Source organism: Passer domesticus, chromosome 2 (assembly GCF_036417665.1).
Source record: "Passer domesticus isolate bPasDom1 chromosome 2, bPasDom1.hap1, whole genome shotgun sequence".
Taxonomy (NCBI): Eukaryota; Metazoa; Chordata; class Aves; order Passeriformes; family Passeridae; genus Passer; species Passer domesticus.
In genome coordinates this window covers 47,179,167-47,204,983 of record NC_087475.1, presented here as the reverse complement: position 1 = coordinate 47,204,983, position 25,817 = coordinate 47,179,167, and the positions used below count along the sequence as shown (strand labels likewise).

The 25,817-nt window shown below is 37.9% G+C and overlaps 1 protein-coding gene across 1 annotated transcript; it reads right to left on the bottom strand.

Annotated features, from left to right (window-relative positions):
- Positions 1–25,453, bottom strand: SLITRK1 (SLIT and NTRK like family member 1). The gene has a single exon (XM_064408464.1). The coding sequence runs from the start codon at positions 23,845–23,847 to the stop codon at positions 21,769–21,771; it is 2,079 nt and encodes a 692-aa protein (XP_064264534.1). The 5' UTR covers positions 23,848–25,453; the 3' UTR covers positions 1–21,768.
- Positions 25,454–25,817: the final 364 nt, after the last annotated feature.

The window sequence follows — 25,817 nt, the reverse complement described above, 5'->3', positions numbered from 1 at the left end:
TCAGGTGCCCAAGTGAGTCAAAAGGCAATTTATTGATCAACAATATTAATTACTCTGAGAATCTACTTCTGTCATAGGTAGTATAATTCACACATACAAAATACATGTACAGTCTTTCTAGTCACTGTTTTATTCTCTGATAGAATAACATTCTGCCGCTACCATTAAAGGATCTCATTCATTTTTTATTGAAATGATGGGAGTCTTCAGACTGAGGGCATTGTATCTCTAACAGTTTGACCTTTATGTAAAGACAGGTTTGGTTTGGGAGTCAGTTAAGTTCTGTACATAACACACATATAATCTGTACATATGTATAGTAGACCTGATATTATACCTACTGTAAACATTGGAAAGACTGTTACTAATGTCAATGGCTTCTGATCTAGCAATTTATATTTATTGTATCAGAACACATACTAAATTCAGATGTTCTGAATTCTGGTATTTCTTATACCTGAAAAATTCTTTGCATACACCCCCATGCACTGCATAGGGGCACAGGCTCATGTTACACTTTTGCCTCTATTGTATACCTGCAATAAAGTTTATGCATGGTCTTCAGAAGATTGGCAGTGAAACTCAGCATTTGTTACTTTGTCAATAGAGGGAAGCACACTCCTCAATGTCAACAGCAAAAGCCCCCTCTCACACATCTGGCATGTCTATCTAACTACACAGAATAAATGGTGAGAATGAAATCTATCAGAAAATATTTCTACCTGAAGTCACAGAAAGGTACTTTCTCCTACTTGTATGGTACCACCTAACATTGAAGAGAAGATATTTTACATAGCAAAGTCAGATAATGAAACAAAACTTGAGCAGCTAAATTATCTTTTTTTTTTTCATTCGTGGATGTGCCAGGCAGGACTTCAAATCCTTACACTTCAAAATGTTGCACAAATTCTTTTGTTTCCTGACATTAAGGGAAATATTTAACAAAACCTTCACAAATGTCTTTGAAAAAACAGTGTTCATGATGTCAGCACTTAAGGGGTTTCTTAATGACACGTACACACATCCTTCCATGATTTTAATGACATCTATTTTGGTATTGTGTTAGTGCCTTGGGGAAAAAAATAAAGAACAAATAAAGAAAAAAACCCCAGCAATAATTAAAAATCATTTGACATCATTACAGAACCTGAGAAGTTAGACAGAAAATATTACTTAAGAATATGGTCTTTCTCTAGAAATAGGAAATAATCAATTTTTGTCACCAGATTTGTTTTGCAGTCCTTTGAAACTGGCAAAGGAGCTCTCCAGTCCTGGCTCTGCACTAGGCTGACCATTGTAACAGGTGAAGTTATTGCAGTGGAAGCCAATTAGGAGTGAAATAATTTCTGCAGTGGTAAATTGCAATGAAATGACTTGGACACATGCTTCCTTTCTCCTACTACAGAGCTAAGTTCTTTTGAGATTTGTTAAGATCTTCTCTTTTCCAAGTTTAAGTGCAAGACTTATGGTTCTGCACAGAAACAGAAAGACAGGTGTCCTCAGCAGACCACTTTGTTCTCCTCAGACTTATAACAATATGAGAGCCTTGGGCACTTTATGGCTTCTCTCTACTCTGTTTTTATTTTAACCACAAAAATAAGAATATGAATGCACCTGTATATACATGTCACTGAGCTTATCATATACTTACAATATATTTTAACACAGCTGAGAATCTATTAATGCTGAACACATAAGAACTAATTTTTTTCTATTTTAACAAAAACAATGTATGGATTTTTAGATGAATCCTACTTTTTCTTCTTTTGTCTCCTCAGCTGTGAATTTTCATCACATAGTCCTAAAATCTTTGGTGTGACCAGAATTAAGGACATATTTTATTTGAGTATTTTTTTCTATGAATAATGCAGTCACCCAAAATAAAGTATTTAAAATGCCTTCACTCTTTGCAAATATTAATGTTTCTTTTCAGCATCAAACAACCCTGTCTGCGTCTAAAAAGACCCTCAAATAGCGTCTAAAAAGACCCTCAAATACATTATTTTTGATGGATAATACCCTATCTCCAATACTAACCAAAGTACATTATATTTGCTTCTTTAATTATAACTCAAATTCAGATAACTTTGTATTAAAAATAGCCTTATTTCCATAGGAATAAGGGATTCTAGACAAGAACATCTAATGGAGGATCCCTCATCTTTATGAAAGCAACTGAAAACCCATGAATGTGTATCATCATGTCAAGAATCCAGAGAAGATGATTAAATAGCTTTTGCCTTAAATATCTTAAGTTAGGTCTCTCAGGATGGGATTCACCTTTCAAATTACACACATTTAGAGGTTATTACACTACAGACTGAATAGGTACCTGATATTTCCCAGTCACACATCTAGGAATGCAACAGCCACCCACCAATAAGCATCCAACACCACTCAAAGTCCTTTGGCATGCTGGAGGCACCTGAAGAGCTGTTTCCAACCTACCTAGGTGTGGGCTACTGATGCTTCTCTCTATTAAACAAGAAAGAGAGGCTGCTCTTTTCCATATCATGGGGGCAGTCATGCTTTGACTGGAACATATATTTCCTTTCTCTCAGCCAAACACATTATGCAATTCAGGACAAAATATGTCTGTTTTAATACTGCGAAGATGATTAGGGCTAGAAACTAGAACAAACTTGTAGGAGCTAAGATAAAAATAATAAAGAAAAATCTAATATGGGGAACAGAGGATGTCAAAGGTGAAATTAGAAAAGGAGTGGAGCCATAAGTGAGACTTACATAATTTCTTAAAATTAATTGATCAACACTTTCACAGAAAATAATTATTTTTGTGTAGATTCCCAATTTTAAAAAATCAAGGTTTTAAAAGCCCCTTCATTTCTGGACCCTATATAATTGCTAATTTTATCAATGCTGTCCTCAAAATTTGACTTTTCTTAGGAACACAAAATTCATTCTCTTGAAAGTACTATTTCATCTCATTTTTTCTATTTTATCAGAACTTAACAGTTTTACATGCATCTACTCACCAATATTAAGTTCTGCTAGTCTATTAACTCCATTGTATAAGTAAAAATCAATACACTAAGAGGACTGAGGAGAAGAAGAGAAGTTATAAAAAAGTTAAATGCCATACAAATAAAACCTAATATTTGACAAACTGTGGTTTTACACCTCACTGCGCCTGTCTTGCCTTTTACTGCATATATATTTCTCCACTTGAGTAAATAGAATGCCCCAGGTTTGCAGAAAAACACCTATGAAATTTCACAGTCCTTTCCTTCTAAATGTCGTATATGACCATCACTCAAATTGAATCAAATTTGATATATTTTTTCTATTTTAGAAATTATATTTACATATAAGTACATTAAAAGTTGAAAACAACACAGCATTATCACTGCCCTGGAAAATGCATCAGATGCTGAAAGCTAGAAGTTTCATTTTGACAGTATATCTAAAATATGGATTAAAAATTTATGGGAGAATATGAAACAAAGGCCTGGCAAAAAAAAAGCAACTAAGCATGTAAAGGAGTCATCAAATTATAAAATCACTCTGAAAGTCAGTATGGTTCAGGTGAAAAGGGTACTTGATATTTTTTCAGTTGATGAAACTATTATTTTTAATAGGGAAAAAATTCTTAGTTAATCTACTTCAATTTTTGGAACTTGGCTGCATGGAAAAAGATATGCAAGCTCCAGGTAGCTGGAGATACATTGACTTATCAGCAGCTAACAATATTTATTCAAAATATTTCAAGTTTATCCTGTGAACAAAATAGAAAAAATTACATTTACCAGTGTTGTGGATAGTAGAAGAGCAAATGATGGTATCTGAAAGATTTTAAGCTACAGGGGACACATTTACAGCAAGCATGTAAACTCTTCCTATCAGTTGCACCAAATTAAACTTCTTCATGCTTAAGTAACAGATAGTAGTTGCATAGTAAAAAACAAAAATTTTCAATTTAAGCAAAAAAATATTCAATCCTTGAAAAAGTTTCTCATATTTTTCTTGTGTGGCAATAAATTAGTATGTGAATTGTTAGTTAAGTATCATCACAGCAGAGATAGTCTTTAACTAAAGAAGCAAACAGATTTGTTCAATTACTTACTAAAGAATTTAAATGTAGATATAAACAAAAATATTTTTAAAATAATATAATGTGCAGTATTTTTCAGATAGAAAATTATTTGATTACTATAAGAACATATCTGCATTGCTTTTCCTAGCTATTAACATGTTTGTAGAAAGACCATCTGTACTCAGCTGTAAGTTTTCTAAGTTTTGCCCACCTGGAAAGGGGAAAGGGGAAAGAAGAATGTCTAGTAGTTGGCAAAACCAGTGTCTGCTCATTTCTCCTTATAATCACAACTACATTTATCTATTTACTTTTCTTAAAACAATAATTTATTTAACATTTTGGCCTACATTATTATCTAACTTCAGCTAAATACCTGTTAAAAATTCAGGGTTCCAACACATATAAATACAGGAAACTTACCAAAAAATAATCCAACTCAAGTAATGAATATTAGCCCCATACCTTCCTTTATTAATTTCAGTAAGCTTTCAGTTGTATGGTTGTGAAAAAAGTGCCAGAAGGACAGGGCTACCTTTGACCTACTTTTCAACTTAACTAGTGATTAAAACACTAAGAGAACACACTTGCTTTTCTTGACAGACTTTCCTGCAAACAAAAAACAATGATTGCCTGTATCAATCAAGACTTCATGGCTATGAGTTTCGTCTTATTTCCTCATTCGTAAAAGCACTCAAATAAAGCACTTGCCTTTAAAATAAGCCCTCATAGATATAAGTTTTTTAGTTGTGCTGAGGGATTAAAAGCCATGTTCTGCCTGCATGACATTTATTGCAAGATGAGGGTATTAACTTGTAGATAAGTATGGGAGAATGCTCATGAGCATGCTGAGTCCCTGTGCTAAAAACTCCTGAAATGCTTTTCCACCGAGAATGTGAAACATATTTTATTTTTTATTAAGATAATAAAAAGGATTAGGCACATTACAGATTAATTGCCAGCACAATTTATAATCCGTATTATAAAATGAAGCTCTTCGGTTAGCTGAATTCAGAAATTCATCTGAAAATGTAATCTTCCCTTATGTTTGCAGGTCTGTAAAATAAAAATTAATGCTTTTCTGTGTTAAAAATTTTGCTTGGCAGTGAGACATATGCCATGGTTTAGCCTGGAGAAATTATTTCTGGGACAGACATTTTGAATTAAAGTGAAAAATCTGGCTATCTGAGACAATAAAACTTTAAATAAAATAAAATAATTATTTTGTGAATATTTTGAAAAATACATTAAAATTTAAATATCTATGTTGATGAACTTATTCAGCCTCGAGAATTATTGCACTTTAAAATTTTTCAAGTATTTTATTCTTTCACTTATGCAAACTACAAAATAATATAAATGCATCCAATAAAGGTTCAAAACCAAAATACGTTATTTGTTCTAATTTCTTCTTTCACTTATTCAGCACTAGATTGGCACCTTTAGAACTGGTTTCAATATCTACAATTATCAATGTGATTTTTTTTTTTTGGCATAGCATCATTCTACCCCTTTAGTATTCAAGAACTGCCAACATCCCTTTCAAGAACTCCTATGGCATCCTAGAACACACCAGCACATTGCATTGAGTAATGTCCAGTGAACAGCAACAAGAGCATAGACTAGCCCTCTGCACCTAGTGGTGTCCAACAGGAAAGGATAGGTAGATGGACAGACAGACACCATTTCTGTAAACTCTCGGTCTTCTGGAATACGTTCATGATGTGGAAGATATACTCCATCTGAATTGATGGTGAATTGCTAAGGACCATTCACTTCCATCTCTATGAATACATGCTGGCTTCTTTTGCCACAAATATTGTGCCACAAATCTTGCTGATTTTGTAAAAATTCTTCCAAAACTCTATTACCTTGTTTTCATTCTCAGACTCAAACATATAATCAAGAAAATTCACAAGAATAAATGAAATTTTTCTTTCCAAAAGCTAAACAATAAATTTTAATGCTTTTTAAAATTTTTTAAATTTTCTTATGATGTAAAAGTATATTAATTTTCTGTATAAGCATCTAGCTGTTTTGTCTCTTGAAGACTGGTTTTTGTGATTCAATAAAACATGTTAGAAATAGCATGCTTACATAAAATTTTTATTTTTCATTATTTGTGCTTCTATTATTTTATAATAATGACTCATTTATTTTGTTATTGATTAATGAATAAACTAATTAATATTAAAATATTAAGTCCTGAGTAGGAATTCTAGAGCATAGGGTTGTAGAATTTAATTTTTTTTGTTAGAAGGGAGCTTTAAAGATCACTGCTTCAACTGCCTTACCATGATGAGGGTTGTCTTTCATGCGGTTCACATGAGCTTATTCTCCAAGGTTTCTGTGGATGGCAACCCTTCCTTCAAGCCTACAAACTGCACCAGTCAGCTTGATGTCATCTGTAAATTTGTTGAAGGTTTATTCAATCCCAGTGTTCATGTAATTGCTAAAGACAATAAATTGTATTGGTCCCAGTATGGATCCTTCCAGGACACTGCTTGGTTTAGCTCTGAGACATTGAGTCATTGACTGTAACTCTTTGGACATGGCCATCCAGCCAATTCCTTATCCATCTAACAGTCCATCTGTCCACCTCTTTATTTAGTGACAATGATGTTATGGAAGAAGGTACCAAAGGCTTTACAGAAGCCCAGACAGAATGACAACAGTAGCACTTTCCCTGTCCACTGATGTAGTCATTCCACCACAGAAAGCAAATCACTTGGTCAAGCACAATTTTCCCTATCTCTGATCATCTTCTTCTTCTTCTTCTTCTTCTTCTTCTTCTTCTTCTTCTTCTTCTTCTTCTTCTTCTTCTTCTTCTTTTTTTCCATGTGTTTCTACATACCTTCCAGGAGGTTGTGCTTCATGATTTTAGCAGGCACAGAAATGAGATCAACTGATCATCTCCTCTTTGGTGAACTTTTTAAAAATGGGAGCAATGTGTCTTGGCAACTGCATCAGCCAGTTCCCTCAGCATCCACCTGAGGGATGCACCTCATCAGATCCCACAGATCTGTGGATATATATATATATATATATATATATATATATATATATATATATATATATATGCATTCTTCAAATGGTCTCAAACTTCTCAAACTTCTTCTACCATAGGAGATACCCCCAGTCCTGATCTTGACGTTCTGGGACTTGAGACAGGCATTTTGAACAAACTGATAATAGTGCCAGTGTCCTTTGTATTCAAGTGCATTTACATAGGGGTCAGCAACATTTCAGGTGTCCTAGGACATGATCTCTGGTCTCCATCTTTGTCTCAAGAATGACACAAAGTTCTCTTCAGACCTGTGTACATCTGCCATCACTATATACATTTCTCAGTTGTCATAAAATATCATAAATGGTTCTAGGCACATACATTAGGGTCCTAATTTAGGTGTTTTATTTCACAATTCTGACATGAAAAAATAACATTTCTTAGCTGTATACAGTTATTCAGTTCACAAAATAGGAAGAAGCAATTCAGTTTCGGAACACACCCTTCTCTCCAGTAACCAAAAGATTCATAACTATCAGCTCTAATTCAAAACATATGCTCTAGATATTATTTTAGTAGAATTCATCCCTGGAAATTAACTAAAAGCAGAAACTATTGGTTAAAAATTTGCCCATCATTACTACATTTCTTGCACTGAATACATGAAATTTTTGAATATGCAATGAATGCCAGACTACGGTATTAACGTGGCCAAGCAACTGGAGTATTAACTTTGATTAGCCCTCATTTATACTGATTTTCCCATTAATGTAAAATACCATAGATAGTCATAAGTCAATTCTACTATTAGTGAGTCTCACACTCCTTGATTTGAATGCCGATTTACAGAACTATGCATCAAAGTAAAATCAGATTACCATATTTTATGTGTGGGTGGGTGTGTAATACACTAACAGCATTTCAAAAAACATTCTTATGTAAAAATCAGTAGGAAGAAAGTGATTATGGAAGAAGTTAAATCCTACTCCAAGTGTCTGGCAATTTTAAAAGTATTAATTCTATTTTTTTTTAAATGTAATGCTATACCATTTTTTACCTTTCTCCATTCTATTACCAATCTTATTACTGCTTTTGAGTTGAAACTCTGTTTTTATTTGAGATGATTTTCTATTATGTAGATGTACTGAAGTGACACTGCTTTTGAATTAGCCTTGCCTATGCATGTGGTCTGAGAATTCAGATTCTGCTCAAACTTGAAGTACAAAATAAAGCAACTCCTGGGTTGGGCACTAATGCAATATTATTATCCTAATGCCTGTTGAACTAACAAGGTAAAAATGTTCCTCCATATTTTTGAAGACTCATCTATGTGTTACAATTGGTTTTCCACATGACTATTTCCAAACATTGGGAAACAGGTAGAAATGTAATATTTGGTTTAAAAAACTGCATCAGGGTCTACCCAGTTTACAAACAGCTTGTTACACAAATTATGTGATAATAAGGTTTCAAAGATATAAAGTTTCAAGCTTGAAATTTTACTTTGATAGAAATGGCTAAATAAGAGAAAAAATTAATAAATTGAAACTATTCTACCATTCTATAGGGCAAGTCAATGAAAATTCTAGAAACACACTGAATCTGATGAGATAATGTCATGAAAAACATAATAGTCATGTACGATATCTGGTTGGAAGTATTATATTAGCATGAAAAATAATTAAAACTTGCTTACAGAACTATGTTCATATGCATAATTTACCAGGAATCAAAATCAATTAGGAATAAAAACTTGATCTGTTTTTGTTTGCCACACACAGACTGCCTAATGTAGTGAAAAATCCAGCATGAAATTCCTCATTCTGCTTCACCCTTCTCAGACATTTCTTCAAATGAAAATTCTATTTCAATGTAGACTTTTGGGGAGTTGATTTTTTTTTCCAAATCATTATCTATAAATTATGTATAGTGGTTATGTTGTACAGCCTTAGTCATGAGAGACAGAAGGCAAATGACAACACTGACTTTATTTAAAACAATCACTAGAATTCATAAGCTAAATAACTTAAGCCAATTCATTCTCGTTTTAACTCTGGTTCTTGCAATCTTTTAAATCTGACAGAAGATAACAGGGCATATAGTAAATTACGATAAATCTGAAGATATTTCTAGTGACTTTGACTTAAAAATGTGTTTTACAATTTGTTTCTGAATCATTCAAAGGAACTTCCTTATTAGTTTTGACTCCTCTAAACAATTTGTGCTTAAGTCTACTGAAATCTCTACTAATCATTCTTATAATTTCAATATTAGTTTCAGAAGGAATTTTCAACCTTTTCTTCAGCATGGAATTTTGGGTAACATTATCCAATTTTGTGCAATAAATACTACAAAGATGCAATAAAGGAGCGAAAGAATGCTCTCATTATCAGCCATCGGCATGATTTCTTTAGAATTAACATGATATTCCTGCATATATGAGCTCTTCCTAAGACAGGAAACTACTTCCAGGTATTTTCATGTATTAATTTGTGCTTTTAATATCTCAGAGATATTAAGAGCAAAAACTTCTATATTATTCCCCCTTCCCACCCCGCCTCCTTCTCCACCAAGATTAATCCAGAGCAAGGATGTCTGTGCTCAACAGGGCCATTTCCTGATGGAGATAGACTCCGTGAAATGAGGAAAGATTCCCTGGGGGTCTGAGAACTCAGATGGTTATGAGGCTGGTATTTTCCAGAATTCCATGCTGCTGGGGCAAGGGGTAAGAAGGAGATTTCAGACACCTGAATTCTCTTCTCTCCATTCAGGTAGGCCACTGACACTCTGCTATTTTACAGCAAAGGAATAAATGGTCGAAGCCAAAGACTCAAAGTGTGGAATTAATTTGAGGAAATGCAGCTGTTTATGGTTGTAGTCATATATTTAGACTAGGTGCCCTAGATTCCTGTTAGAGTGAATGGAAAGAAATAAAACTTTTAAAACATGCTTTATCTCTTTCTAAATATGGTAAGGCTTATTTAGAGATTCAAACTTACAAAAATAGGTGTCCAAATGTGAACTAAGGACCTAAGTTCCACAAACAGTCAATGAAAAACTTAATCTTGGCCAAAGCATAAACAGCAGGTTTGAAATCTCTTAGGATATCTCAACCAGGACACTCATGGAGTTCACAGACATCAACCAGGACCTCTAAAAGAACTGTAAGCTTCTCAAGTGGCAGCTAGAGGCCATGTTGGATACCCCAAGAAACCCAAAATAATACCACACACATTTAAAATTGTATTTTGTGTTAAGTTCTATTTAAACTGATCTGACACATTTTCTATTTTCTATTATCTATTCTCTATTTTCTCTATTCTCTATAATGGCTGTTCCTTTGATGACTGTAGTAAGAGTTTAGACACAACAGTTTACATCCATATGGCATTATTTAGTTAGCTAAATTTGGTGTCTATGTCTACAGCTGAAATGTTCTTTGCATCCCAAAATGTCACATGAACCTGAACAGTTCCCATTTCTCCCCACTGACTGTACAGAAAGACAAAGGTGACTTGCTCAGCAAATGAACTCTACACTGAAGCTGTGGGAATTTCATCAGAAGGAGTACACTGAAATTTATCTTCACAACGGAATGAAGAAAAAAATCTTAATAGGCATATCTATTTATCTGATTAATATAACCCAAGTTTTTCAGAAAGTTAGAACTTTTGTCAGAACCCATTCGTAATAGTGAGGGAAGGGAGAAGAAAAAAAGAGTTAGTATCTGGTTTCTTGACCTCTGTCTTAATACTGTCAATTTGACTTGTCAATTAGTGTCAATTGTGGTTATATTGATCTGTGTGTTTTATGGATTCTAACTAGAACTAGACTCATTCTACAAACTCAAATACTACAACAAAGTCCATGGCTTCTAATTTTCAGTCACAATTGAATTAATTCATAGGGCTGTTTTTTCAAGAGGGAATTGGATTTAATTATTTTCAGCTTTCTCCTGTATGCACTGATGTTTCTGGACTGGCATAAGTAAAACCAAAAAAGCCAACATGTTTTTATTTTATTTCATTTCATAATTAATGTACCATGATATATTGAAAGTAAATTGGCTGATATACTTTGGTTTATTCTTATCTATTTCTATGATACTAAATTGAGGATGTCCTCCTGAAACCAATAGGGAAACACCCTTGGGAAGCAGGAAAACAAAAGCCTCATTTTTACTGTTGCCATTGTTGTTATTAGGATATTATCCTACTTTTTGATTTGAAGTAATGTAAGATTGAATATTAAAACAGTGTAAAAATTTAAAAGCTAATATATAGATCTGTCTGTATCCCAATATAACAGCAAGCATTATTAAAAATAATCAATTGTGTGTATTATCTATAAAATTCTGGTTTTATTTTAATAAAATGTGATTTGACCGTGGAAAAAAATATTTGAAGGATACTCTTTGGCTGCCTTCTTTTATATGTGTATTCTTATTTTTAATTGAAAGTTCCATCCTCAGAATGTTATTCACAAGTGTGAGATTCATCACACTTATCTCTAGCAATATAAAAGTCAAATAACTTAGCTGTGATTTAACTCACCCAACCTTAGAAGCTGCAATTCAGTTACAGACTGCGATGTACAAATTCATGTGCTCGCAATGCAGCTGTTATGTTTCAGCTAGGGAACACTTAAAAGGCTTTAACATAATCATCTGTAACACTTAAGGTATACTAAAGTATCTTGCCTGGATTCCAGCTGCCAGTTCAGAATAGAAGATGTATTAACCATGGACAGATACCTCAGGTATCCCAGGATGCCTTGAATTCCACCTAAGCATGCACATCTCAAATGATATTGAAACCCTTTTTAGAATCCAATCCCAAACATCTGCCTTGAATTCAAAGAGTACAGGATTGTATATGAATGCTGTTGGTCATAACTGCAGCAATTTAAATTAACCAACAAACCATTCCAGTAGATTAACACAGAATATTAGTACACATAGGAAAAAATTGTTTTTAAATTTTATTTCATTAAATAAAATTTCTCATTGCTATATTCTACTCTACTTGTCCAATGTCAGTCAGAGGGAAAGGCAGGGGGATTGAAGGTTGTTCTAGAAATACAACAGGATTTATGAGAGGGAATTGCATAATAAACTGAAGAAAGCAGAAAGGAAAACAATAACAAAAATAACAACAAAATCTACAATTTTTAAGCCCATCTATGAATCTCTGGCCCAAATGCTGACACCACAGGAGATACACTGTGGATATTCACACTTCTAAATGAGCAAGAAACAGAATTGAATCATAGGCTCAACATCCAAGTACAAATTGGCTCGTGTTCACATTGCCAAGGGCTTGTCCCTTCTGTAGCAGTTTTGTCTTGGACCGAGCTAGTTGAGAGCTGTGGAAAAGAGCTAAGCTATGAAAGAACAGTTATTCAATAAGAATAAGAATTCTCCATTATAGGTGATCTATTATGGATTATAGCTCCAGTGTGTGAGTTTACTCACATTCTGATTTTGTTAATTTAACATAATAAAGGATCCTGTTCCGGTCAAACAGTTATGGGGCACTCAGTCTGATGCAAAAGGACCTATGTCACACACTTATGTTTTCTAAGTTTTCTTCTTCTTCCACTACTGTATGAAAATTTGATCCTGCATTGATTCCTCATAAATCCAGACAGAAGAGGGATTTGTAACTGCCTTTTTTTCTCCCTACAAAAGCAGTTTTTCCTATTTTAGTAAATCCTGACATTTGGGAAAATCAGTATTAATTCACTGAAAAATACAGAAACTTACAGTGAATGGGATTTTGTCTACAAAAATATATGTTCTGATGAAGCACATATTTTGATAATTTCCATTTACCTTCTGTATCATATTAGATGTGATTTTGTGTTCCATTAATACTAGTAGTATCAACCCTTCTTAAAATAAGCATCCTTTACTGAATGTCTTTAAATTTTTTGCTTCGTACTGAGAAATGTATTTTGTTCACAAACACACCTATAGAAATAAGATCCATGTAAATCAATGTATTACATAATCTGACCAGAACTCTGCTAATGATGTAATACTTCTAATTAGAACTGATCCTTTAAAATATGTAGTGTATTTCTAAACCTCATTAATAAATTTTTTCTTCACTTTTGTTGCATTCCTAATTCATCCATGTAACATAACAGATATGCTCAGGTAGAGTAAAAATGCAGCTAAGAGTCCTTGAATTTATTATTCTGATTGGAATTTATGAATGTTATTAATTTATTCAGAGGAAAAATGGGCTTAATTTAATACACATGTCTGCAGCTGAGCTAATAGGTTTGGTCAGACAGCAATTCATGGATCTGTAACAAGAATAACTTCCTTCTCAGCTTAATTTTAATATTTTAATGCCAAATCAACAGTCTAATCATTAGTCTAAATATACATTCTGATTTATGTAGTTGCAGAGGAGTATTGTCTTACACTAAAATTTTAGTTAGTTAAGATCATCTTTCATTAATAGTAGCACAGCCATAAAAAGACCTTTCAAAAATGTGCGTGCTTCTTTTTCCCATGGGTGCTCTTAGCCAATGTCAATAACATCTTTCACTCTGTTGCTCAGACCAGCAGTTCTTCTTTCTGAAAAAAATTCAGCAAATCTGCAGGGCCTAACACTGTATTTAGTGCATTCTTTTTGTTCATTCTTATTCTGAATCATGCTCTTACATTGAGATATATATATATATATATCTAAATGAAAACACAAGAAAAAGGCAAAAAATAATTTTTAAAAAAAGGCAGAGACAAAACAAATTAACAACAAAACCCCAAATGAGAAAACCCTTAAATGTAAAGCTATCTTCATTATTTTTACTACTATTAATATTATTATTTCCTGCCACACATAATATCATTCGGCAGAACACAATTTCTAGTAGGGGTCTAAGGTTACTGCAACAGTGAAAATGTACCCCAAAATTTAGAAAATTATTTGTATCTTGGCAGTTTAGACTTATCCATTGACCTAACTTTCTGAGGAATGCTTCCAGACAAGGATAATAATTTCATACACACTTTTTTTCAACTACCATGATCTTCACCAACCCTTTTGTCAATATTTCCTTAACAAGTTAGCTAAGAGAGACACAATTTCACAATAAAGACACCTCAAAAAAACAACCTTTTTAAACAAGCTATCTCCTTTCAAAACATTTGCTTCCCAAACTGCAACAGCGGAAAAAAATCCCATACTGTTTTGTATTTTCATTCTCCCCTTTTGTGCCCAAGCTATGTTTTCGCACTTCTGTCTAGAAGTCCTTATTGCTTGCAAAGTGCCCAGTACATAATGCTGCCAACTTTGTTGTGCCATATTTATCCTGGGCAATTGAGTAATAGTCTCTAGAGTCTAGCTACATATTCTACATCCTGCACTTAAAACTTGCCTACCATCTGTCTGCCCTTAAAGATCTCTCATGTGAATAAGTTGTTACTGTGTGTCCATAATTAAATTATATTTTTCTCTTTTCAAACCTCCTGTGACAATCCACTTAACAGTTTTGCATTCTATTTTCATAAACCAGACTTTCATTTTTCTGAAACACTTTCCACTGCATTTTCACTTCTATTTGTAGCATTTATCTTTCATCGTGATGAGCTTAATGACTTCAATAATGACTATAACCCTGGAGTACTGTATTCCTCATTTGTATTTCAAGCTTGACCCAAGAACCCATTATTTATTATTATGGTATCAGCAATAACTGTCAGGATTTTTGTGTTGTTGTTGTTGTTATACTTTTGCTTCCTGAACCCTATATTACTTTAAGAGGTTACTATTATAGCTATTACATACTATAACAATTTCTAATGGCACTGGTTAAAATAGGTCTCCCATCCAAAAGCAATTGTTAGGATACAATCCCAAAGTCAAAGAACTAGCAATTTAGAAAGACAAAAATAAAATCCAAGTTAGAAAAGCAGATGGAAAGAGTATGAGGTACACATGGATCTATCTCATATTATCTAGCAATAACCTCTAAAAAATAACGGTCATCCTTTAAAAATTGTCATGTCTCAGAAAACCATCTCTGACATAACCTGTTTAATGTAGTTTAAAGGATTTGGTTTAATTCTCAAATGCATTTCATTATCTGCAGCACAGGTGTATGTAGCTGAGGTACCTTTAGCTCATTGAGGTACTCTTCTGCTTGTCCATAGATACACAGTGACTTTGTGGTGTCTTAAAGTACTTTGCCTGGGTCCCAGCTGATCATATGTCCTACAAGCCCTGAATCTTTTCTGTCAGCATGTCAGACACAAAGATATTTCAAATTACCTCTTTGAATCAAGATATTTCATAATACTTATGCGTCAAGTGAACCAACCCACCAAGCTCTCAAGGGTAAATCAAGAACTCAATTCAGTTGTTCCCAGACAGATGTCTACTCCTATTTCAAATGCCCTAATGTGTCCTAGAGTCCAGGTGCCACTCCAGAAATATTCCAGTGTGCCCTAGTTCATTTTTTTATGAAGAATGAGGATTTTATTCATCTTTTATGATGAATCTATCAGTCTTGTGCACACACCTCAGATACTCCAGGACACCTCTTAGGGCACTACTGACTGTTAGGGCAACTCATTCAAGCCCGTCAAACTAGGTGAGAAATATATCATCTAATTCCAGATCAGATAGTAACTAGAAAATGAGTCATATTTCTAACTTTTTCCACCAGATTATACTGCTTCTTAATTTCTTCATAGATTTCTATATTGTACTAGCCCATCTTTACTATTTGAATCCTCATTTTAAGTAAAAAGAACCATTATCTTCACATTCTTTTATTTTTCTCAAGTCACATTTTAGTGTGTCCTAAAATTCCACTTGCAAGGGATGCAGTTGATTCAGAAGCTAAATAAAGTAACACAAACCAAATATGACAACCCATGGTTAGACATGCTTTGAGACCAAAGCTTGAGGGGTCTATCTGAATGCTTATGACATCATCAAAAGTCATTAATAGCTAAGGGAATTTGTTCCAGTGGCTTAGCTGGAAAGTAGCTGAGAGGCATCAGTCTGACTACCTAATAGAACAGGAGAAGTATTGAGGTATTAGCACTGATGGTACCAATGTTTCTGTGGAGCCAGTGCTTTCTGCCAAGGGCACTTTGTGCCACTTATACCAATAAATAATGGTAGTTTAAGCAGCCATTCACCTAGAGTCAACCGAGTGTATTCTACAATGGGCATTTTCTGTCCATTTTTTGCTATGAATTTTCCATCTTAGTCTTCAATTTTATGATGCAAGGCACTAATTCCTTCCAGGGGACTTTCTGGTGACTTTGTTCCTCTCTCACATAACTAAAGAATGTATATAGGAAGTATTCAAAAAAATTAATTCAGAAACTTTAAGTAATAAATGGAATCATTCAGCATGACAATATGTTCATTGACCTGGTAATTAATCTTGGAGAAGTAATACTGAGGGATCTCATTTATATTTCTTTACTCAAAAAGTTACAATTATAAAGATTTCTGAAACTCACAGATATTATGTGAAATATCATCTTTTGTTACAAGTTAACCCATTAAGGTACCGTAGGTAAACATAATAATAATGAATGTAATTTAATATGTTTGCAACATTTTTTGTCCCAATTTCTTCCAGGGCTAATATTGCTCTGGGGAAAACTGAGCAAAATAAAATTATTCTTGTGATTTTGATTGGTCATGTCCATAATTCTAATATAGTTTAAACAGATTGATACTTTTAAACAGATAACAGAAATATCTGGATGTTATTAGGACAACCATATCTTACCAACACAAGCTATTAATTCTTCACCCTCTGATTTCTTCCCAAAAAAAAAAAAAAAAATTTAAAAAAAAAAAATATATATATATATATATAAAATTTGCAGTAGTCAAATACTCTGAAGTCCTGCCCAATTCCTGGAAATTTCTGTTCCATAAATCACAAAAACTACCACAAATTTGGACTGCAGAAGCACATTGAATACTATTCAGCCGCAGAAAATTGTCCTACTTCCCATCTTATTTGCATACATCTGTGGGAACTTTACTAAGGATTTCCTTTACAGAAGGATCTACCTATGAGATCCTTTAAAATCTGAGTGCCCATTTTTGACTACATGTGGATAAAAATGTAGCCAAAATCTCTCTGACTGATTTAAATAGTTTAAAAATTTATGGAGTTTGGTATAGAACAAAAAAACTGCCATGCATATTCAAACTCCAAATATAAGAAAAAACAAAGATGTTGAAGACCTGACTATATCTTGTGCACCATTTTCCAAGAAAGACCCCAGATGAAGCCTTGGAGAAAGTTACACAGAAAAGGAAAAGAGTGATTTAAAGGTCTTTCATTTAATCTCAAACAAATTCCTGCTGTCTTTTGCAACTTAAGAAACCACTGACAAAAATACAAAGGGAAAGAGTTTGTAACTTTACTAAGAGTTGCTTGTCTTTGGGAAATGTTCATATTTGTGAGACCTAAAAATCATTTAATGGATAATGGAAGGTAGAAATTATTCTGTTGGGAAGGATAAGCATTTTTCAACCTCTTTCTGCCCTAATTTTCACCCTATATGATTTTTGCCACCAGCCTGAAAAAATGTGAAATGTTCACTTTGCGTAGTTCACAGCTTTTCTACCTGAGTAAAGACTAGTACACAAAGCCTTTTCTTCTACATCAGATGACATCTGCCCCCACTCTTGCTAAAAAAAACCCCAAAACTAAATAAAAAAACACTAAGAAAAAAAAAAAATCTAATTCTAACCGAACAGTAAACCCCCTCAAAGATTACATCACTTAGTTTGCCATCAGATCTGAAACAGTATTTTCAATGCAACTGCACTGAAGTTATAAAATAACCTGACACAGCCAATACATTTAGTAAAGCAACATAATAACACATTTCTATGCAGTTCCAACAGCATATTTTTTCTCAAAATGACACACATCAACCTGGGTATGAATTTAAAATTTTTTCAGGTTGTTTCTAGAATTCCGTTCACTCTTCTGCAATGGCATGCAGGAGGCTACCATGTATAAAGGCATGGATTTCTATGGCAACAGTTTAAATTCTAGCTATTCTTAGTTGAAGTGCTTGCAGAAACAAAAACAAACCACAAACAACCCTTTTTAACTAGCTAAATAATAAATCTCTTTCTTTTCTGCCTTTTCTGAAAGAACAGAAATGCCTTTGCTGTGATGATTAAGCAATAAGTAACTTAATGTTATATATAGTGTACTTGAAGTTACAAGATTCTTAAGTTAGCAGGGAAAAAATGCCCATTTTGACACAACATGGATATCTTCTAGGCTTCCAGTGTTAGAAATAATAACATGACCGTCATTATCAGCAAATAAAACATTTACTTTTTGGTTATTCCTGTTAATGCAATACAACTGAACATTAGAACTTCACTCCTCTTCAGAACATTCTCAATAACCCCTTTGCTTTCTCTTTAGTTTCTTTTTTGTTGAGTATTTTGTTTGATAAAAATAACCACAGAAGTGTTAAACATATTACTAAGATAAACATTGTAATTCAAGGCCTGGTAATTATTACATCATCTCAGAGAGTTGGATGATCTATGTGTCTTAAGGGCAAGTGTCTGCAAGATGGAAGAAAGAATCCTGTGAATGTTAAAATCAGAAAATTACATAGAAAATTCCCCATTTTGGTATTTCCCCACAACCTAGAAACAGAGTGATAAATACGTGTCTTCAACATTTCAATTGAATTGACATTTCTGTATAGGTATGCCAATGAACTAACCCTTTTAGGAAGCTAAATGAGCAAATTTCCAACTTTATGCTACTTTTCAATGGTGAAAAATTAGAATTGCATATGTAGCATTTTATTCTCAGAAATGCATGCATGTCTGATCTCAGTCAGTGATTTGACATTTTAATTTATTGTGCATTTTATCTTAACTTCCATTACAGTGCTTCTGATGTAATTATTATTCATTTTAGCTGGGGATGTGTTCTCAATTTTCTCAGTTACTCAATTTTGTCACTACAATATCACAAAGAAGGCAGCAAGACTTAGGTAGTCTTCTAAGAGTGCACTATTTCATACCTAAACAGGTTATTTTGGACTATTTCTAAGCTAAATTTGATGGCCTCCCAAGGACAGAATTATTGGCTCACATGTAAGTGCTTTTGTTTTTTCTTCTCAAACTATACAACAGTGGATTGCACAATGGCAAGGTAGTGCCTCTACTGTCATCACACAGAGCGTCCTGGCAGAACAATCTGTCTAATGAAGCAGCAAGGTGGAATAAAGAAAGGACCTTGAAATAGGAATGGTTTGTATAGTTAAGCAGGCCATGCCATTTTCAGAGCTCCACAACCAAACTTCAAGGTATTTTCTAGGAGACTGCAGATTTTTCCACAGTGATAAAAGATTCTGGAGGAATGATGTAGTCCCCATGTTTAATTCTTCACGAATACCTTGAATCAGGCAACTGCCTCACTTTCAAGAGCATACCTATTGCAATGTGTATGTTTGTCTGTTTTCTCCTCACAGATCCCAAAGGTGGGCATTTTCTATAAAGCAAACCAAATCAGCATTTGAAGTTTATCAAGTCCCTTAGGGTGTTTTACTCTTTAAAAGGATTCTCTGCCTGGAGAAAGCCAGGAGCAACGTGACTGAAATTCTCCATATCTCCACTGGGACTTGAGCTGTGAGTTACAAGTGATTTGCAGAGACTTTCGCCTTTACAGGTTTGACTGAGTTTAGGGGCACTTTCCAGTACAGGAAGGGGATCAAAGGCGAGCTGCCTGAAGTCCAACTGCAGCACTGCGCCGTGGTTTTTTTAGCTTTTAATATCAAAGGGTGGAGGTACCCAGTGCAAGAACGGGAAAACCTCTGCGGGCTAATTCGTTTTTCCCACTGGCGGCAGCTGCTGGAGCCCGGCCGCCCGCAGCTGCCCCCACCGGGCAAGCTCCTCCCGGACGGGAATTCTGGCCGCGGAAATTAGGCTCCAGCTTAATGAGACCAAGCTGGGCAGAGGCACTTAAAGCAAATTCCCACTAACATCCCTAGTATATCTGCAGTGTGTGCAGCAGAGGCGGTGACGGCAGCGGCAGCAGCATGAGATTCACAGTATTAATAAAGGGATTCACCGCCTCGTTAGGGAAAAAAAAAAAAAAAAAAAAAAAAAAAAAAAAAAAGAAAAAAAAAAAAAAAAGGAGGCGAGGGGAGGGAGAGGGGAGGAGGCAGGCAGGAAACTTCTGTGTGTTATTTACATTGGGAAAGGGGGGGAAGGAAGGGTGTTTGTGCCTCTGCCTGTGAATGAATGAGAAAGAGGAAGGGAGGGAAAGAAAGGGAGGGAGGGAGGGAGGGAGGGAGGGAGAGAGGGAGAGACACACAGAGCACTGAAAGGAGGCTCTGTCCCCTAAACCCAAGTAACCCGTTTGCAAGAATTGGATGCTGGAAAAATGGTAAGGACCCGGAGTTGAAAACATTTTCACTTTAATACTGAAAAAATATGCCATTATAAAATCCTCGAATAGAATTAGTAAGTTTCACTTGCTTCCTCAGTTCTGTTTTCCTCAAGTTATAGTAAGATTTACAACAGCACAGAATTTTCTACCATTAAACTTTGCAGCCTAAGCGCTAGAGTGACATTAATTGGTCATGCTTAACTGCCTTGGATTTTTTTTTGTATGTTTACACTGTTACCATAATAGAAATCAAGGGTACTAATTTTTACATTCAGATGGAAAGGCAATACTGATTATGTATATTGAAAAAGAAGAGAAAGAAAACAAAACCAAAGCCTACCCACCCCACCTCCCCTGATAAAATTAAACACAACCCGTTATCAACAAAGCAAACCTCTCCCAGCAAAGTAATTCCCACCTAGAAATAAAAATAAAAATTAAAAAAATCCAATGAGAATATTCATGCAACTATGTCTTAAATAAAATCTTTACAATTTGTTTCCACAGTAAAAGTACGATCTCAACTGCCTATTGATCACACACAAAAAAAAAAAAAAACTGGCGAAATGGCACTTTTTTATTATTATACTGTATTTCGTATATAGAAGGTTTGATACGAAGGGACTTATCAGGTAAGAGGGATGATGGTGTGAACTAGACGCTGCTTCCAGTCGGGGGCTGGAGCGTCCCTGGGGTGCGTTGTATCCATGCGAGCCATGCAGCACTTTTTTTTTTTTTTTTTTTTTTTGTCTGTTTGTCTGTTTGTTTCGGAGTCGGAGTCATTTATTTACATTACATTCATGCCTTCGTGCAACTTTCCACTCCTGCTTTGCCGTCAGGAGGAGGCCAACACCAGTCCTCTGCTCCCCTCATTTTCCCGGCCTCTTGGAAAGGGGTCGGTCCCCAAGGGAAGAGGGCAAAAAAGCAAATCAAACCCCAACACAATTGAACAAAAGCCCAACAAAACCAGGAGCCGTGTTTCGCCCTGCCGGAGCCGAAGGAAGCTGTTCCTCGTCTGTCTGCTGCTGCTCCGGCCGCGCACGGGCGGGGGATGCGCGCACCGCGCCGGGCTGCGCAGCGCTGCAGGGATGCGCTCCGGCGCCGGGCTCCCCCCGCCGCCCACTGAGCCTCGGCGATTGCTATGGGGGTCGTGAGGAAGGGCGTGCGTGTGTCTGTGTGTTTCGCTTCTCACAAAAGGTGGCAGCGGAGGTGCAGAGCTCTCCCCGGCCGGAGCGCGAAGGGCCCGTCCCGGGGGGCGGCCGTCCCCGCCCCGCCCGCAGCCTCAGTCCGACAGGGAGTGGGAGCCGCAGTCATACACCCTGTGGGCCCCGTCGGCGCTGTAGGGCCCGTTGTGCCAGTAGGACGAGTCGCAGACCGTCTGCAAGGAGTTGATTTCAGATGCAGAGGAGTTGGCGTCCCTCCTCTTGGACCGCTTTCTGTTCCTCAGGATGAAAACCAGCATGCCAACCACTGTGAAGGCAGAGGTCACAAAAACCAGCAGAAGCCCTGGCACTAGCACCGAAATAGAGACCCGGCTGGTCTCCAAGTAGGAGTTGGAGTGAGTACCTGTCTCTGTCAACCCGGTGCTGTTTTTGTTAGTAGAAGTTAATGTGGGAGAGATTTTTAACTGAGGGCAAATCACATCATTGGAGAGAGACTCAAAATCCTCCTTGAAGAAATCTTCAGGGGACTCACACCTCAGGTCACTCATAATCACCTTGGGGCGCAGCATCTCTGCCCACTGTTTGAAAGGCACGATAGGGCAAGTACAGTCCCATGGGTTGCCATGCAGGTCGATCTGGGTGATGGAGGTGAGCTGGTCCAGCACCCCCGCCACCGGGAGGTACATGAAATAATTGTTGTGTATGCTCAGCTTGGAAAGCGAGACCCCGGCGAACACGTCTACTGGGAGAGACCTCAGCAGATTGTTGTTGAGGATGAGGACTCTCAGTTTGGGCATCGCATTGAAGGTGCCAGGCATGATCATCTGGATCCCATTAAACTCCACGTTCAGATACTCCAGGTTTTGCAGCCCAGCGAATTTCTCCCGGGACAGGGTGTCTAAGTAATTGCTATCCATGTAGAGCCATCGGAGATCAAAGAGGTTCTTGAAGGTGTTGTTCTCAACGGTGGCAATGTTGTTGTTGCCCAGATCAAGTAAATTAAGTTTTCGGTAATCCAGAAAGTGGGATTTCCTGATGGTGTGTATTTTGTTGTCTCTCAGAAACAGCTCCTGCACGTTGGAGGGCTTGGGCTTCAAATCCACCAAGCTGCTCACATTCCTATCATTGCAATTAACCTTTAAACCTGAGCCAGGGATCTGATCACAGCTGCAGATGTGCGGGCAGGAAAAGGTAGCTGGTAGTTTGCTCTTCACACTCACTGTCGACACGGCAGCAGTGGGTTTGGTCTTGATTTGCCAGTTGACAGGAATCTTTGTACCTCCGTTTGGAGCAGATCCTGGCGTGGCAGGGTCTTCTTTGCCATGTATTTTAAAGGGGGTTGGAATGGGACCAGGATCGCAGGTTTCTTCTTCGGCAGGGGGAGCAGCTAGGCTGGAATCTACTCTGTTCTTTTTACACAGCTCCTGCTCTGTGGTCTCATTTAAATCTTTGCCCTGCAACCTAGTGGGAGCTTCACAAATCACTCTGCCGATCAAAGCGTTTTTAGGTATGTTTTCCAGCCATTCTTTCAACGACAGCAGATCGCAAGTGCAGTCCCAGGGGTTATCCTCTAGCAGGATTTCAGCAATGCCTGGGATCTGCTCCAGGACCTCCTCGTAAGGCAAGGTTTTAAGACGGTTTCCCCGGAGGTCGAGGTGGGTGATCGGCACATACTGAAACACGTTGGGGGGCAAGGTGCTGATGAGATTGTCATTTAAAATCAGCACCTCTAGCTTGTTTAAGTCCCTAAATGCTCCCGGGTCAATATCCCGCAACAGATTAAAATCTGCCTGGAGGTATTCCAGATCGTCCAGCCCCAGGAAAGTCTGCTTCCTGAATGATTTGATCTTGTTGTTGTTTATGTGCAAGCGTTTCACCAGCTGCAGCCCAAGGAAAGCCCCAGGAACAATCTCATGCAAACCGTTGTTTTCCATGTGCAAACTGACCGCATTGTAAAAGTTAGCAAACTCATTAGGGAAAAGTCGAGTCAGGGAATTGCCATGCAGGAATAAATGGTAAAATTGGGAAGTTGGGGCGGTGAAATGTTGCAGGCTGGTAAATCCCTTTTTCTCACAGTCTACGTGCAAATCCCCTTCTATCTCGTTGCAGGCACAGATCTTCTCTTTGCAAACGTCCCCTGTAACGTTTCCAGCAGCAAAACAAAGAGACGTCTCCAGCAACAGAATCCAAAGCAGCATTTTTAAACCGAGCAATTCATTCCCGATCTCATCACAAAGTAACAGCAACCATCCTCCTCACACGGAAAGCAATTCCAGTTCATTCAATACATTAAATGTCCGAACCACCAGCAAAGGGGGAGGAAAAAAAAATGTGTGGGGGGGAGCAGGGAGGGTCGGCAGAGGGGGGGATGCTTTCTTTTCTCCTCTCTCCCCCCCACGCACAACTGCAACAGCCCAGATTCCAGTCAGTAATTATATCCACAAACTATCCAGGCACGTACTGCAAGGCAGGCGAAAAAAAAAAAAAAAAAAAAAAAGTAGAAGGAAAAAATTCCCCCTCCTCGCTCGCCCTCCCTGACGCCTGCCGGGCAGCTAAGCGGAGGTCTGCCGGCCGGGCTGGCTCACCGGCACGGTGCTGCTGGCCCCCGGCCGCCGCTGCATGTTAGGGAGGCGCGGGCGGGAGCGCGGCGCTGGCCGCGGAGGCTGCGCGCTGCGCGGCTCCGCGCGGACTGACCTTGCCGCGCGGCGGCGGAGCCGCGCTCCTCGCCCGCCGCCCGCCGGGCGCTGTCCAGCGCCGCGGTGCTGAAAGCGCCCGCCCCAGCCTAGGCGCTGCCCGCCGAGCCGCCGGCGCCGCGCCGCGCCTGCCCCCGCTGCTGCGGTGCGCGGCTGCCCATGCCCGCCGGCGGCCGGAGCTGCCGCGGGGCCGGGGCCGGGGCCGCCCGCCCGCCCGTCCGCCCGCGCCGCGCCTCGCCTCGCCCTGCCGGCAGCGCTGCCTCCCCTCCTCGCTCCCTCGCTCGCTCCCTCGCTTCGCTCTTCTTTCCTTTTTCTTCCGCTGCTGCCGAGCCGCACGCTCGCACACACTCACATGCACGCAGAGGGAGAGTTGCTAAGAGGCTCTGCTCGTTTCAACCTGGTGCACACTGAAAGATCTGACACCCTCTGCTGAGCTGCAGTGGCAAAAATCCATCTGCTGAGGGAATGCTGGAGAGGAAAAAAAAATCAATCCACGTACAGGGCAAGCGTTAAAAACGCTGGCATTAAAAGCTGTAGATCTATTTAGATGCGTTCTCCTAAATGGATTATTTAATTTATTTATTTTCTTTTAAAATGGAAAGTTTAGCATTCCCCTCCTCCCGACCGGTTCCTTATTGCCCCCATTCACACACACTCACACCTTCACAAGAAGGAGAGGAAAGCTCCTTTGCCTTATTGTATTTCCCAATGACTTGAACAGAATTAGTGTCAGGGTGTCAAGCGAATAGCAATTTGAGGTAATTATTCTGCACGCCATTTTTATCGTTGCTTTAAATGCGTTTCTTCCTCCCCTGCAGTCTAGAGTGTTTTATGCTGGATTTTGTCTCTTGCTGGTGTTCTCTATGCAATGTCGAACCGTGGATTAATGCACTCTCTATTTTTCATAATTTAGATGATCACAGAGAAGAGGGTAGGTAGGGGGGAGGGGATTGCTGCACTGTTAGCAGTTCGCGCTACCTGTTCCCACGGAGTGTAGTGTCTCCCTTAAGGAGGGCAGGGGAGGGTAGAAACTGACGGTTATTCTTATCTCTATAAAGATTTGGAGATGAGTGTATGTCCACGCATAGAGATTTCTCTAGGGATGCTCCTTATATACTCTCTGTGGAAATAAAACGCCTGCTTCCCTCGACACCCTCCTTCTCGCCCCTTCCATCCCCCCCCCCCCCCCCCCCCCCCGCTGCCCTTTTCCAGCTCCCACCCTTCTGACAAAAGAGATTACACAGCGGAAAAATCGGTGCCTGGCCTTAAAGACAGGAGCCAAGCACGCAAAAGTTTCTGCATCATTTGGACGGATTTCAGATGCCTACGAGCGAAGAACCAGTTGCACCTCTGGTGGTGCAAGTGGAAACCCGCGTTTCCCCTGCCTTGCTCTGAGGAGGAGGAGGGGGAGAAGGAGGAGGAAGAAGAGGAGGAGGAGGGGGAGGGGGAGAAGGACGGGAGGAGGAGGAGGAGGA

Coding starts and splice junctions, on each gene's coding strand:
- SLITRK1 (XM_064408464.1), bottom strand. CDS start 23,847: ATGCTGCTTTGGATTCTGTTGCTGGAGACGTCTCTTTGTTTTGCTGCT.